Source organism: Somniosus microcephalus, chromosome 3 (genome assembly GCF_052327205.1).
Source record: "Somniosus microcephalus isolate GS21.2 chromosome 3, FLI_Smic_1.0, whole genome shotgun sequence".
Classification (NCBI taxonomy): domain Eukaryota; kingdom Metazoa; phylum Chordata; class Chondrichthyes; order Squaliformes; family Somniosidae; genus Somniosus; species Somniosus microcephalus.
Window position 1 is genome coordinate 113,503,297 of NC_140989.1, and position 14,409 is coordinate 113,517,705.

A 14,409-nucleotide genomic window follows, 5' to 3' on the forward strand; every position below is an offset into this window, starting at 1 on the left:
GATAGTTTTTTCTGTGGTGGTTGAAGACATTTTTATTACCTCTGGCCACTTTGAATGTGCATCCACTGCAATTAAAAACATCGAGTCCATAAATGGACCAGCATAATCAATGTGCACCCTTTGCCATGGAGATGAGGGCCACTCCCATGGATGTAGAGGGGCTTGTGGTGGGGCGTTTTGGACCTTCTGGCATCCTGCACAGCTCTTGGTCATCTCTTCGATTTCTCTATCGATTCCCGGCCACCACACAAACGCTCTGGCTAAGTTCTTCATTTTTACCCCTCCCAGATGACCCTCATGAAGCTCATTGAGCACTCTATCCTTCAATTTGGGTGGAATTTCAACTCTGGATCCACACATCAAGGTTCCTCTGCACACTGATAGCTGTTCTCTTCTCGGCGAGAATGCTGGCAGCAGTGGTTTGCCATGTGCTGGCCATCCCTTCACCGTTAAATCATAGACCCAGGAGAGTGTCGGGTCATTTCGTGTTTCCTTTTCTATGTTTGCATTCGTCACAGGGAGACATTCGACTATGGTCGAGTGGAATATCTCCACTGGATCCACTGCAGGTGCTTCTTCCACCGTCGGCAACGGTAGGCGCGACAATCCATCAGCATTCCCATGCTGTTTAGTTCCTTTGTACTCGATGTCATATTGGTGTGCCCCTAGGAAAAGGGACCACCTCTGTAGCCGTTGTGCCGTCATTATCGGTACGCCCTTCTGAGGGTTGAAAATGGAGACAAGAGGTTGATGATCAGTAAGTGGAGTAAATTTCTGACCGTGCAGGTAGTGATTGAACTTCTTCACCCCCCACACCAGGCTGAGGGCCTCTGTCAATCTGGGCGTAGTTACGCTCGGCTGAAGTTAACGAGCGTGACGCAAAAGCTATTGGCCTCTCTGAACCATCAAGAAATTTACGTGACAGTACCGCTCCAATGCCGTAGGGAGACGCATCACACGCCAGTCTTATCGGTAGTGATGGGTTGTAGTGAGCCAATACTTCTCTTGAAGTGATTAGGTCCTTCCTCTTCTGAAAGGCCCGCTTACATTCATCGCTCCATTTCCATGCTACTCCAGTTTGTAGTAGGGCGTTCAGTGGGTGCAGAATTGTGGACAAATTCGGCAAAAACTTATGGTAGTAATTCACCAATCCGAGGAATGACCTTAGTTGCGACACATTTTCAGGCGCTGGAGCCTTAACTACCGCTTCAATTTTGTCAGGGGACTTATGTAACCCCTCTTCATCAATCACGTGGCCACAATACGATATCTGTTTCTTAAAAAACTCGCACTTGGGGCGATTGGCCCGTAGCCCATGTTCTCTTAGTCTAGTGAGCACCTGCTCTAGGTTGGCAACGTGTTCACTGTCATCTTCACCTGTCACTAGGATGTCATCCAAGTAACACTGAGTCCCCGGAATCCCTTGCAGGACTTGTTCCATCGCTCTTTGCCATATCGCCAGAGCTGATGCTACTCCGAATACCAGTCGATTATACTGGTAAAGACCTTTGTGAGTGTTTATCGTGAGATACTTCCTAGAGGATTCTTCAACCTCCATCTGCAAATATGCTTGTGCTAGGTCAATTTTTGTAAAACGCTTCCCTCCAGATAGTGAGGCGAAAATATCTTCTATCCTCGGAAGAGGATATTGTACTGTGTGAAGGACTGGGTTCACCATCACCTTGAAGTCCCCACAGATGCGAACCTTCCTTGGCTCCTCAGACTTATTGTTTACCGTTTTCTTCATGACAGGAACGATGGGTGTCACCCACTCGCTCCAGTCTACCTTAGATAACATGCCTGCATTCTCCAGATTCTCCAGCTCTGCCTCGACGGCTGGGCGAATTGCATATGGTACCGGTCTTGCTTTGAAAAACTTGGGAATTGCATTCTCTTCTATTTTTATCGAGGCGGTTACGCCTTTAAGAGTTCCCAGTTGTTGTTGAAATACCTCTTTGGCGTTAGCTAAGATTGTTGACAATCGTCCAGGTGTGACGTCGTCATCCTTTTTACCAGCCACCGTCAGTGCCTGAATGGAGTGCCAGTCTAAACTTATCTTTCTGATCCATTCACGTCCCAATAACGGTGGTCCACCATCTTGCAGTATGTACAGATACAATTTCTGTATTTCCTTGCCGCTGTATTCGACAGGCACCCTTATTTTTCCTCTGGGGTATACTTTTTGCCCCGTATACGTCTTCAAGACAATGGATGTCTCTTTCAAGGGTATGTGTGAGAATAGCCGCTCGTAGTCTCGTCGATTCATGACGGTCAGAGCTGATCCTGTATCCAATTCCATTTTGACTTGGGACCCTGCTATCGTGAGGGTGACCCAAATGGTTCGGTGATCCTCTTTTGCGATTACATTGTGAAGTTTGAGACAGCTTAGTCTCTTGTTCCCGGATTCACTATCGCTCATCTGGTCTTCGGAACTACTGTCCGTCATCTTTTGTACTTTCCTGTACTGTTCCTTCGTAGCCTTTTTGTTGTTGTTAGTCTTCTTCCTAGACCTGCAAACTCGTGCAATGTGTCCCATCTTTCCGCATTGCCTGCATATTTTGTCCTTGGACCAGCAGTCCTTTTGGTCATGGGTTGTTCTGCCGCAGCGATAACATTTTTCAAATCCCCATGTCATTTCGTGGGTGCCGTATTCCTGTGGCTTTTGCTGTATTTCCGCAGCTCCCCTTGCTGCTGCTTCGTATGATACTGCCACGCTGAAAGCCTTATCTAGCGTCAGCTCTTTCTCTGAGAGTAACCTCTTCTGGGTTCCTTCACTCAGGAGTCCACAGACAAATTTGTCCCGTAGGGTATCTGCCAGTCCTGCTCTGAACTGGCAGTGCTTTGATAGATTGCGTAGTTCCGTAAGGTAATCAGCAATGCTCTCTTTATGCTGATTTCTCCTGTGGAATTTAAATCTTTCTGCTATCAGCAGCGGTGTAGGATTTAGGTGTTCCTGTGGGATATCAACAATTTCGTTAAAACTCTTCGCCCTCGGTTTGGCTGGAGTAATCAGGTTCCGCAATAGGCCGTACGTTCTTGCGCCCATTAAGTTTAGTAGTACCAATGCCTTTTTCTCATCGGCTACTTCGTTTGCCTCGCAATATACCTCGACTCTTTCCACATACGTGGTCCAGTCTTCTATTTCATTATCGAGGGCAGTGATATTGCCAGTCTTCGGCATCTTGGAAATCTAAGATGGCGCCTCCCGCGCTTTGCCTTCTTCCCCGATTTAACAAAATGGCGCCTCCCGCGCTTTGCCTTCTTCCCCGCTGGATTAAGATGGCGCATCCCGCGCTTTCTGTCTTCTCCGCTGCTGCTAGCGTTGTTGCTGGCATTTTATGCCTTGATGGCGACGCCCTATGGTCTTTGCGCACTTCCCCCTGCGCTGCTGCTAACGCCGCTCTCCGCGGTTCCCGTGGCAAACTGCAGCTCCTCGCGGCTTTCTGCGCTTCTAATTTTTATTATTTCCCCATTGTCGGAGCAACCCTGCGGGACACTTGCCTCCGTCTTCTCGGGTCTGTACACTGCCCGGCTTCGTAGCACCGGCCGCGCCCTGTGTGCTCCACCCTCTCTCTCTCCCCTCTTCCCGACAACGCTGCTCGGCCCCGTTGAAAAGCCACCCGATCAAGCTCTAGACCGCCGCAGCCCAGGAAGGATCAGTGTACTACCTGCCACCAGCCCGATTAGCTGAAACACCAGCGACAGGATAACCAAGCCCCGCTCTCGACAGCCTCTCCTGCAAATCTTCAACTCCGATGAATCAGAGGCGGATGCCCATGGTCGACGCCCGTTTCTTCTGTTGTTTTATTTTTATTTTTTTTCTTTCTTCTGGCCTCCACCTGTGATAACTTCGCTTCAGGGATGGATCCCCATGAGGTGGTGCAGACTGTAGGTAAGTTCGGATCTGCTCGTCGCCAGTATTATGTCCGTGTATAATTGAGACATGGACTGCAGGAGTTGGTTATAACAGGTCTTTACTGAGTGGAGACAACCTGGAACTACTATGCAAAAGTTACTACACAGGCTTATATACAGGGGTGGTCACTACTGGTACTGCAGTATACAGGGGCTGCAGAATATAGTTCCTTCTGCAAAGTACATACACTACAGATTTGATACCCCAGCCACCAGCTTCTCAAGGTCGACCAGCAAGGCCACTTGCAGTGTCTCCCACTGAAAGTCAGCAGCCTTCCACCAGCTCTGCTGCAGCCACTGGGGTAGCACTGTGTGACATCAGTACAATAGGCAAAGGCACACACAAGACAGTCACTAAGGAAATGCATAAGGGTGATGAGTTGATTTTTTGATATCATGTTGGATGGATAGGTGTTTCAAGTTGGATTGGAAAGTTTGCTTTGTGGTGGCTTTTATTTCAACATTGTGGCCAAGAGGACGCTGTGATGGTCAGTAACAGAGGGATGGTAAGATGTAGGACAAATGTTGAAAGGGGAATTGGGGTTGTGGTCACTGGTGCCATAGGCAAATTATTCCATCCCGAATATCCTGGCCAGAAAGGGGCTGTCTGGGTTGCATCCTTCCTTCTGTTTCCTCCTCTTCTGCTTCCTCCACTTCCGTCTGCGAGTGGATGCTATAAGTTTGAAATAAATGCTGGAAATACTCAGCACGTCAGGTAGCATCTCGACCTGAGACATGAACTCTGTTTCTCTCTAGGCGGATGCTGCCTGACCTGCTGAGTATTTCCAGCATTTTCTGTCTTCTCCTCTGAGGCTTTGAATGCATCCAGCAGCACAACCAGCACTCCCTATACACTTAAAAAACTTTAACATGTATTGCACCAAGCCACTTCTTAAATAAAATATAAAAAATCTAGTCCAGAAGCTTAAATGCAAACTTACCTGAAAGATGTGTGTGTCCCTTTAAGAAGCATCTGAAGGTCTGCTGCCTGCTCGCTTTTCAGAGCAAGCTTAGGGCCCAGCAATAAACTTAGCGCTTAGGTCTAAGTTCGCAGAGTGTGACATCACGTCCTCCACACTTGCATCTCCAGGGCCAGCACTGCTATCGGCAGCGCTAAGGCCCTCACCAAAATGGCAGCTGACGAGTCCCATTGCAGAGAAGGGCGCTGGAGTGACGGCTGCCATTTTTTGTCAGGATTGCGGCGCTAACTTGTGGCGTTAAGGTAGGGAATTTCTGGGCCAATGAGGTTGGTCGAGCAAGAGTTTCCCTTTTGAAACCCATGCTGACTAGTCATTATTATATTTTTGGTTTCTAGATGTTTTTCTATTTTCTGCTTTAGTAGGGATTCCATTATTTTTACTACCACCAATGTTAAGCTGATTGGTCTATAGTTCCCTGGACATGCTCTACCTCCCTTAAATTTAGTACAACATTAGCTATCCGCCAGTCCTCTGACATTACACCTTTGCCAGTGAATTATTAAATATGTGTAATAGTGCCTTTGCTATCGCTTCTCTAGATTCTTTTAAAATGCGTGGATGCAATCCGTCCTGACTAGGGGTTTTATCCCATTTGAGTTTGATTCGTTTTTTTTTTAATTGTTCCTCTTTTTATTTTAAATGTGGTTATATAATTTCATAATTTCATCTTCCAATGTCACATCCACCTGATCTGTCTCCCTAGTAAATACTGAAGCAAAATAATTATTTAATATTTCTGCCATTTCGCTATCGCTGCCTGTGATTTTATCCTGTCCATCCCTTAGTGGCCCTATTCCCATCCCGACTTTCCATTTTTTATTTATGTGCCTGTAGAATATTTTACTATTTTGTTTTATGTTCCTACCACGTAACTAAATATCCACCGCCAGCGCAGTATGGTTGTAGTTTGTACCATCTATAGGATGCACTGCAGCAAGTCATCAAGTTTACTTTGACAGTATCTCCCAGTTTGGAGGCTTTGATTGATCAGAGTGGTGACAGAATTAAGAAACATATTGCAGAAGGACTTGCAGCCGAACAGTAAACCAGGCATAGTCCTGCCATTGACAGTGAAGGTTGTGTTGAACATTTTTACCTTTAGTTTTTCCAGGATGCCAGTCAGTCTGCAGTGCATCGTTGTATAAGGCAGGCGATCTGTTAAATTTCTTGCTCTGGCACACAATGCATCATTTTCTCCTGGGGCAGAACAGAGCAACAGAGATAGCCCTAGGATTTTTTCAGTGGCCAGATTCCCAAAATCCAGGGTGTTATTGATGGCATGCACATTAGTCTACATGTTCCTACAAACAGCAGTGCCCTATCCATGAACGGCATGCTTCTGTTGAGAGTGTTTAGTTAGTGTGTGACCACCTTCATAGAATAATGCATGTTAATGCACACTTCTATGTAACAGTAATAATGCATTTATTTTATGACAGCCCTCTGTGCTCTCATCATTTGCTGGTGTTCAGAAAGTTAAGGGTTGGATGTTGGGAGACCAGGATTAGCCACTTCAGTCTTAGCTCATGCCCTGATTGGATACCAAGGGAGCACCAATCCAATGCATGACATGCAAGTGCATGAATCCACCAGATCATGCCTATGGAGCACAGAAGAGGCATGTTGAAGTAATGATTTTGCTGCCTTGATAGGGCTTGATAAAAGTTTCATGACCTTAGACCAGTGGTCAAGCTCAGCGAATGCATCTTCAAAATCCGTCTCCTACTAATTGCATCACTGCCTCACACACTTCTCAATGCAGGACACTCCCCCGACAGCCCCAATCACTCACCTACCAACAATCTGTACCAATCACGAGGCACACCTCCAATTCCTAGCTTCACCTCACCCCATTGGAGGAAATGGTGCTGAACTTTCTTGGCAGGGGCATGGCTGAGCCTTTAGCCAATGGCAGGGCTGAAAGTATACAGGATGCTGGTGTCCTCATACGTTATCCTGCTTTCACATGCACCTCTTGTTTTCCCGCCCTTCCCTCACCATAACTCCACCCTTGTGCCTTCCTCATTTCACACACCCAAGAAATACAGCTTGCCCAGCCAGTAGTTGACCAAGAAGAGGGAGAGGAGAGTAAAGAGGAAGAAGAAGCAGAAGAAACACGGTCACTCGATTTGACACTCCCAGCCACTAGCTCCTCAAGGTCGACCAGCAAGGCAATTTGCAGTGAGCCCCACTGAAACTCAGCAGCCTTTCACCAGCCGTGCTGCAGCCGTGTGTGTCACATCAGTAGGATAGGCAAAGGCACACACACAAGACAGTCATCAAGGGAATGTATAAGGGTGATGAGTTGATTTCTTGATATCATATTGGATAGATAGATGTATAAAGTTGCATTGGAAAGCACTGTCTACACACTTAAAAAACTTTTAACATCTATTGCAGCAAGTCACTACTTCAAAAAATCAAAAAACCCAGTCCAAGGTTTACCTGAAAGATGAGTCTGTCTCTTTAAGAGGTGCTGACACCTCTATCAGTCTGCTACATGCTAGGTTTACATGGCGAGTTTAGGACCCAGCGCTGAACTCAGTGCAAAGGTCTGGGCCTACCTGTCTTGCCTCTAGACCTACCTGCCTCGCCTCTAGGCCTACCTGTCTTGCCTCTAGACCTACCTGCCTCGCCTCTAGGTCTACCTGTCTTGCCTCTAGACCTACCTGCCTTGCCTCTGGGCCTACCTGCCTCGCCTCTGGGCCAACCTGCCTCGCCTCTAGACCTACCTGTCTCACCTCTGGGCCTACCTGCCTCGCCTATGGGCTTACCTGCCTCGAATATAGGCATACCTGCCTCACAGCCGCCGCCTCATCTACCACGGGACCGCTGCTGCTGCCGTCGCCACTCTGGGCCTATCTGCCTCGCCGCCGCTTTTATCATCGCCGCCGCTCGACCGCCTCGTCTCCCGCAGGTTCGCTGTTGCTTTTTATTTATTATTATGTGTATCCTGAGCGCGAAAGTGGTTATTATATATAGTCGCCAAACACTCTTGGAATTACGGAACATTCCAGTGGTTTTTTACAGAAATACAGACATCACAACAAGAAACTTAACAAAAGACTTTCCTGTGGAGGTGCTGAGGGACAATGGAAAGCAGCGGGGGCAGGGGAGTCCACCCCTCGACCAGAACCATCAGGCCCCGGGGAGCAGGTGCAGACGAGCCCACAGGTGGGGGTCGCGGGCAGGCCTGCTAGTTAGATCACGCAGACAGGGGTGGAAACCAGCTTTGCCCAGCATTCTCCTTGCCAATGTTCAATCTCTGGCAAATAAGATTGACGAGTTGAATTGCCGTATCGCCTCACAGCGGGACACTAGGGAGTGCTGTGCCATGTTCCTAACAGAGTCGTGGCTAACCTCCATGATACCTGATGAGGCGGTGCAGCCCCAGGGATTCCTTCTGTTTTGGGCCAACAGAACAGCTGATTCAACGGGGAAGAACAGAGGTGGGGGTGTCTGCTGCCTGATCAACAACAACTGGTGTACGGATGTCCAGGTACTTTCACAACACTGTTCACCTAATTTAGAACTACTAACAATTAAGTGTCGCCCTTTTTATTTACCAAGGGAAATCTCTGCTATTCTCATGGCAGCAGTCTACATTCAGCCACAAGCTGATGCAAACGCTGCACTGAGTAAACTTTACAGCGAGGTCAGTAAACTTCAGAACCGGTATCCCGAGGCAGTTCCTATCATTGCGGGAGACTTCAACCATTGTAGTTTAAAGAAAGTATTGCCGAAATACTTTCAACACATCTCCTGTCCGACAAGAAATGGAAAAACTCTAGATCACTGCTATACAACAATAAAGCACGCCTACCGTGCCATTGCTCGGCCGGGCTTCGGCAAATCAGACCACATTTCTGTACTCCTACTTCCTGATTACAAACAGAAGTTAAAGAGCACACCCAAAGCAGTAAAAACGGTGCGAAGCTGGACAGCGGACACAGAACTACAACTGCAGGGCGGGTTGGAAATAACGGACTGGAGTGTTTTCAAGAACCCAGACCTGGATGTGTACGCAGGCCATGTTACTGGATACATTAACAGACTGGTGGATGAATGCATTCCTACCAAGACTGTCCGTTTATTTCCTAACTGCAAACCATGGATGAACTCAGACATCCACAACAAACTAAGAGAACGGCGTACCGCTTTCAAATCAGGGGACACCGAACTGTACAAGAAGGCCAAGTATGACCTCAGAAAGGCTATCAAAGCAGCAAAAAGAGACTATAAGAACAAACTAGAGTCTCAGTACGGCAGGGGCTCTGACGCCAGACGCATGTGGCAGGGACTAAGGGCCATCACCAACTACAAGGGGAGCTCAGCGGGAGTCACCAACACCGATCCCTCCCTACCAGACGAACTGAATACTTTTTATGCTCGCTTTGAGAGGGAGAACACTGAGCCGGCCATCAAAACCCCCAGCCACCCAAAGGATTACACATTACAGCTGACTGAATCCGAGGTCCGGAGAACCTTCAGGAGGGTGAAAGCACGGAAGGCAGCCGGCCCAGATGGGGTTTCACCCCGTGTCTTCAAGACCTGCGCAGACCAGCTGGCTCCTGTGTTCACGGACATTTTTAACATCTCATTGCAGCAGTCTGTTGTACCAGTGTGCTTCAAGGAGACAACCATTGTGCTGTTACCTAAGAAGACCAAGGTAACAGGCCTCAATGACTATCGACCCGTGGCTCTAACACCTATAGCCATGAAGTGCCTGGAAAAGCTGGTCATGACACACATAAGCAGCATCATCCCCGACTCCTCGGACCCGTTCCAGTTCGCATACAGGGCGAACAGGTCTGTAGACGATGCCATCTCCCTAACACTACACACTGCCCTGGAACACCTAGACAGGAGGGACACTTACGTCAGACTGTTGTTCATTGACTACAGCTCTGCATTTAATACTATTATTCCCTCCAAGCTGGTCCTGAAACTGAGGGAGCTAGGACTGGGCACCCCCATCTGCAATTGGATTCTGGATTTCCTGACTGGTAGGCCTCAAGTGGTGAAAATAGGGAACAACACCTCATCCACTCTGGTCCTCAACACCGGAGCGCCACAAGGCTGCTGCCTCAGTCCTTGGCTGTACTCTCTGTTTACACATGACTGTACAGCCATACACAGCAACAACCGGATTATCAAGTTTGCCGACGACACCACAGTAATTGGCCTGATAAGCAACGATGACGAGATGGAGTACAGAGATGAGATAGTCCAGCTGATGAGATGGTGCAATGACAACAACCTTGCCCTGAACGTTGGCAAGACTAAGGAGCTCATCGTGGACTTCAGAAGCCACCGAGGGAACCATCGCCCCATCAGCATAGACGGGACACCAGTGGAAGTCGTCAGTTGCCTCCGATTCCTGGGACTGCAGATCTCTGATGACCTGGCCTGGAACCATAATAACTGAGGCTATGCTGAAGAAGGCACACCAGCGCCTCTACCCTCTACGGTGCCTGAGGAAATGCGGCATAAGCACACAGTGGCTTGTGAACTTTTACCGCGGCACCATAGAGAGTGTTCTGATGAGTGGTGTCAGTGTGTGGTATGGTAACACCACTGCACAGAACAAGAAAGCCATCCAGAGAGTTGTGAATACGGCAGAAAAGATCATCGGGTGTGCACTTCCGTCCATCGAGGAGATCTTCCAGACCAGGTGCCGGAACAAGGCCCGTTCCATCATCCAGGACCCCAATCACCCTGGGCACAAACTGTTCTCCCTCCTGCGGTCCGGACGTCGGTACCGCAGCATCCGAACCAGGACCAGCAAGTTTAAGAACAGTTTCTATCCACAGGCAGTGCGCCTACTGAACTGCTAACCGCACTGCCCCATATATTATAGTTATATGTTTATGTAAATATATATATTATACTTATATTACCATATATTTATCATATTACATTACTATTATTTCCAGTGGTAATTGAAGCTTTTTTGCACTATTCATCATATCCTGCAACTTGGACTGTTATTGCTATACTTTCTGCTTATTTGCTTATTGTTTTTATTTATACTTGTTTTTATTTTTTGCTTTTATATTTATATGCTTGTATTGTGGGAGTGAATGGGGAGTAAGCATTCCTTGTACTAGTTACATATGGCAATAAAATGATCTTGAATCTTGAGGTTCACCGTGGCGACGTCACCTCTCCTTCATTTTAATTTGCAGGGCAATGGATCTTACCAGCAGTGCTGCCGGGCCTGGGAAATGGAGGATGCTGTGGGACCCGCCATCAGCTGACGAAAGAGCAACCGCCGCCCTCATTTTTGCTATTTTTCTCCAGTAACGGTGGCATAAAGCCCCTGAATTTTTAACCCAAAGAAGTTCGACTGTCAAGCCTTAACTCCGCAAGATGTCCAACATACATCTCTCCAGGACGTCCAACAGAGTGCAGCTCCAACAACACTCAAGAAGCTCGACACCATCCAGGACAAAGCAGCCCGCTTCATTGGCACTCCATCCACCACTTTAAACATTCACTCCCTCCACCACCGGCGCACCATGGTTGCAGTGTGTACCATTTACAAGATACACTGCATCAGCATCTCTAGGCATCTTCAACAGCACCTCCCAAACCCATGACCTCTACCACCTAGAAGGACAAGGGCTGCAGACGCATGCCAACACTATTACCTCCAAGTCACGCAATATCCTGACTTGGAAATATATCGCCGTTCCTTCATCGCTGCTGCGTCAAAATCTTTGAACTCCCTCCATAACAGCACTATGGGAGTCCCTTCACCACACGAACTGCAGCGATTCAAGAAGGTGGCTCAACACCACCTTCTCAAGGGCAATTAGGGATGGGCAATAAATGCTGGCCTTGCCAGCGATGCTCACATCCCATGAATGATTAAAAAAAACAGTTCAAGAGACAAATAGATGTGTTTCTAATGTAAGAGTTAATAGATGGATATAGTAACAAGGCATGAAGATGTGGTTGAATCTATTAAGATGGGGCAGCATTAGTGGGCTGAATAGCCTGCATTTGTTATTAAAATTTCCTGTCTGCATTATCTATTAATATACAGACCCTACTGACTGAGTTACTATTGCTGTCTGGTAGAGGACGCCGTAACTGGTTTCATTAGATAACACGGAACCATGAGGGTAATTCCTGACCTTAATGCAAAAAGCAAAGCCCCAAAGCATAACTACCAACAAGGATTTAACAAGAACAACTTCTTTTCAGATGATATCAATGTTGCCTAAAATTCCATGAACCCTGTGCGTAGATACCAGCAGTTGCCACCTCTGTAGCTCTAGCCAAGCGAAACCAGCAACTCAGTCTCCTGGGAAATGAAAATAATATTAGGTTAATTTAGGAAATTAAGGTTAGTATTGGAGACATAAAACTGGGAAACTAAACTTCCTGTGGCACTGAGTTTCCATGTGTGGGGACTAATTCCAAGGCTATGCAATCGTACTCAGTGGAAAGCACAGGTGTACAAAATAGGTGCAAACGTCAGGGCAGGATGCAGAGGCTGCTACCAGTGTCCTGAGATCGTAGTTGCCACTGCTAACACCATCCAATTGATTGCCCATGATGGTTCATTTTTGCTCGTGGGTGTGTGGGCAACGTTGGCAAAGCTATATATATTGCCTATCCCTTGTTGCCTTGAGAAAGTGCTGGTGGGCCACCTTTTTGAACAGCTTCAGTCTTTGATGATGGTGTTCTCACAATTATATTAGGTAGAGCATTTCAGGATTATGAGGCAGCAACAATGAAAGAATGGCGATATATGTCTTAAGTCCGGATGATAGTTCCGATATTACTTGTGGCAGGATATCCCACTTGTAGGATATCCCACAAGTGGCAGTGGGTGATGAGGGCTGCTAGACCTAAAGGTGAGTTAACTACCTTGTGCAGATCGGTTTAATTTAACCTTGTTCTTGAATATGCTGACATCTTGCCAACAGTCTGGCAATGTATTAATGATAGATGCTTAATGAAGTTTATAGCAGCTGTCTAGTGCAGAACATTCATTAATTTTGTGGCATTTCTAATAGTTTAACTAATTAATCTTAGCATTTGGAATTTGAAAGGAAGAATGTCTCTGATTGCTATATATAATGACATTGTAAGTATGTTCATAAAGTTATGTTGCTGGATATATTGACCAAAGTCTTCATGAATGCTTTATGACATCTCTACATATTGTGACCAGAGCAGGTTCTCCTAAAGTGAGATTGTTAAATTGCAGCAATATCCATTTGTTCTGTATACCTCTTCACATTTGTTTTTCATATCATTATTTATCAGGTCAAGAAGATTGACTCAGTTTTACAAGAAATAGGGTTGTAACAAATTTGGAATGCACTACTAAGTAAATAAATATATACTGTGCTTATGCTGGAGCATTACAATGATCAAATCATTAAATATCGCGCTTTCTGGTTTGATGGCTGATATGAGGTGGAAGTACACTGTGAAAGCCTCATTTTAAATATCCATGTATTTCATGAGCAATGACAGAGTTCTGTGTGCAAACTTTTTCATGATTAACTTCATCTTTTAAAATTATTTTTGTCAGCTCCATGAGTATAAGGAATTCCTGCGCCACCATCAACTACCCAAGAAACTTCGGTTGAGAGTCTTAAATCAGCTGGCCCAGCAATTTAAAGGGAAATGGTTTGATGAAACAGTTATCCTAGGGGAACTTTCAGAGTCACTTAAACAGGTAATTGATGAGTTGTAAAAACATTTACATGGTTCTTCATGGGCCAACTTTTCCTGAGTTCACGACATATGCTATTATTAATGTGTAAATCGGCCAGCAAGTTCAGGAGAAGATGATATATGGCGTGAGTTGCGATTCTTCAGAACTTGCTGGTCGATTTACGCTACTCTGCCATTTGCCTCGAACATACAGCATCTCACCCTTAGCCTCCTAATTATTTTTAAGAACTTGCTCGATTTGCACACTAATTGCCTGGAATTCCATCCTTAAACCTAAACACCTCTCTACCTCGGCTCCTTTAACTCGCTCCTTAAAACCTACCTCTTTGACCAAGCTTTTGGCTATCTGTCCTAATATCTCTTTGTGGCTTGGTGTCAAATGTTGTCTGATAATGCTCCTGTGAAATGCCTTGGGATGTTTTTCTACGTTAAAGGCGCTTATATAAATGCAAGTTGTTGTTGTTGTTGATTATTTATGCTCTATGAAGTGACTTAGCAAACCATCTTATAGACACTATCTTCTCAGGTCAACAGTGGATGGCCAATAAATGCAGCCTTCCCAGTACCACATACATCCTGAGAACAAACAAAAATAAACTATGTTTTACAGGCAATAAAATAATTGTTCTTGTTGTGTACTCTAGGAAGTAATCCATCATAACTGCAGCAGTCTAGTGGCCAACGCCCCCTTTTTTAAGGATTGTGATCAGAACTTCATGATTGCATTGCTCAGTAAACTGAAATTTCAAGTTGCTCAAAGTGGTGAGGTCCTCTTTCATGAAGGTGCAGTTGGCAACTATATGTTATTTATTGA

At 46.2% G+C, this 14,409-nt stretch overlaps 1 protein-coding gene across 1 annotated transcript in view; it reads left to right on the forward strand.

Annotated features, from left to right (window-relative positions):
- The window catches only part of LOC147121271 (potassium/sodium hyperpolarization-activated cyclic nucleotide-gated channel 2-like), a 91,854-nt gene extending 77,855 nt beyond the window's left edge, over positions 1 to 13,999 (forward strand). The window contains exon 6 of the mRNA XM_085981499.1: positions 13,450 to 13,999. Coding sequence (XP_085837625.1) covers positions 13,450 to 13,614 — 165 coding nt within the window. The 3' untranslated portion in view covers positions 13,615 to 13,999. The remainder of the gene's footprint in view (positions 1 to 13,449) is intronic.
- The last annotated feature ends 410 nt before the right edge of the window (positions 14,000 to 14,409 follow it).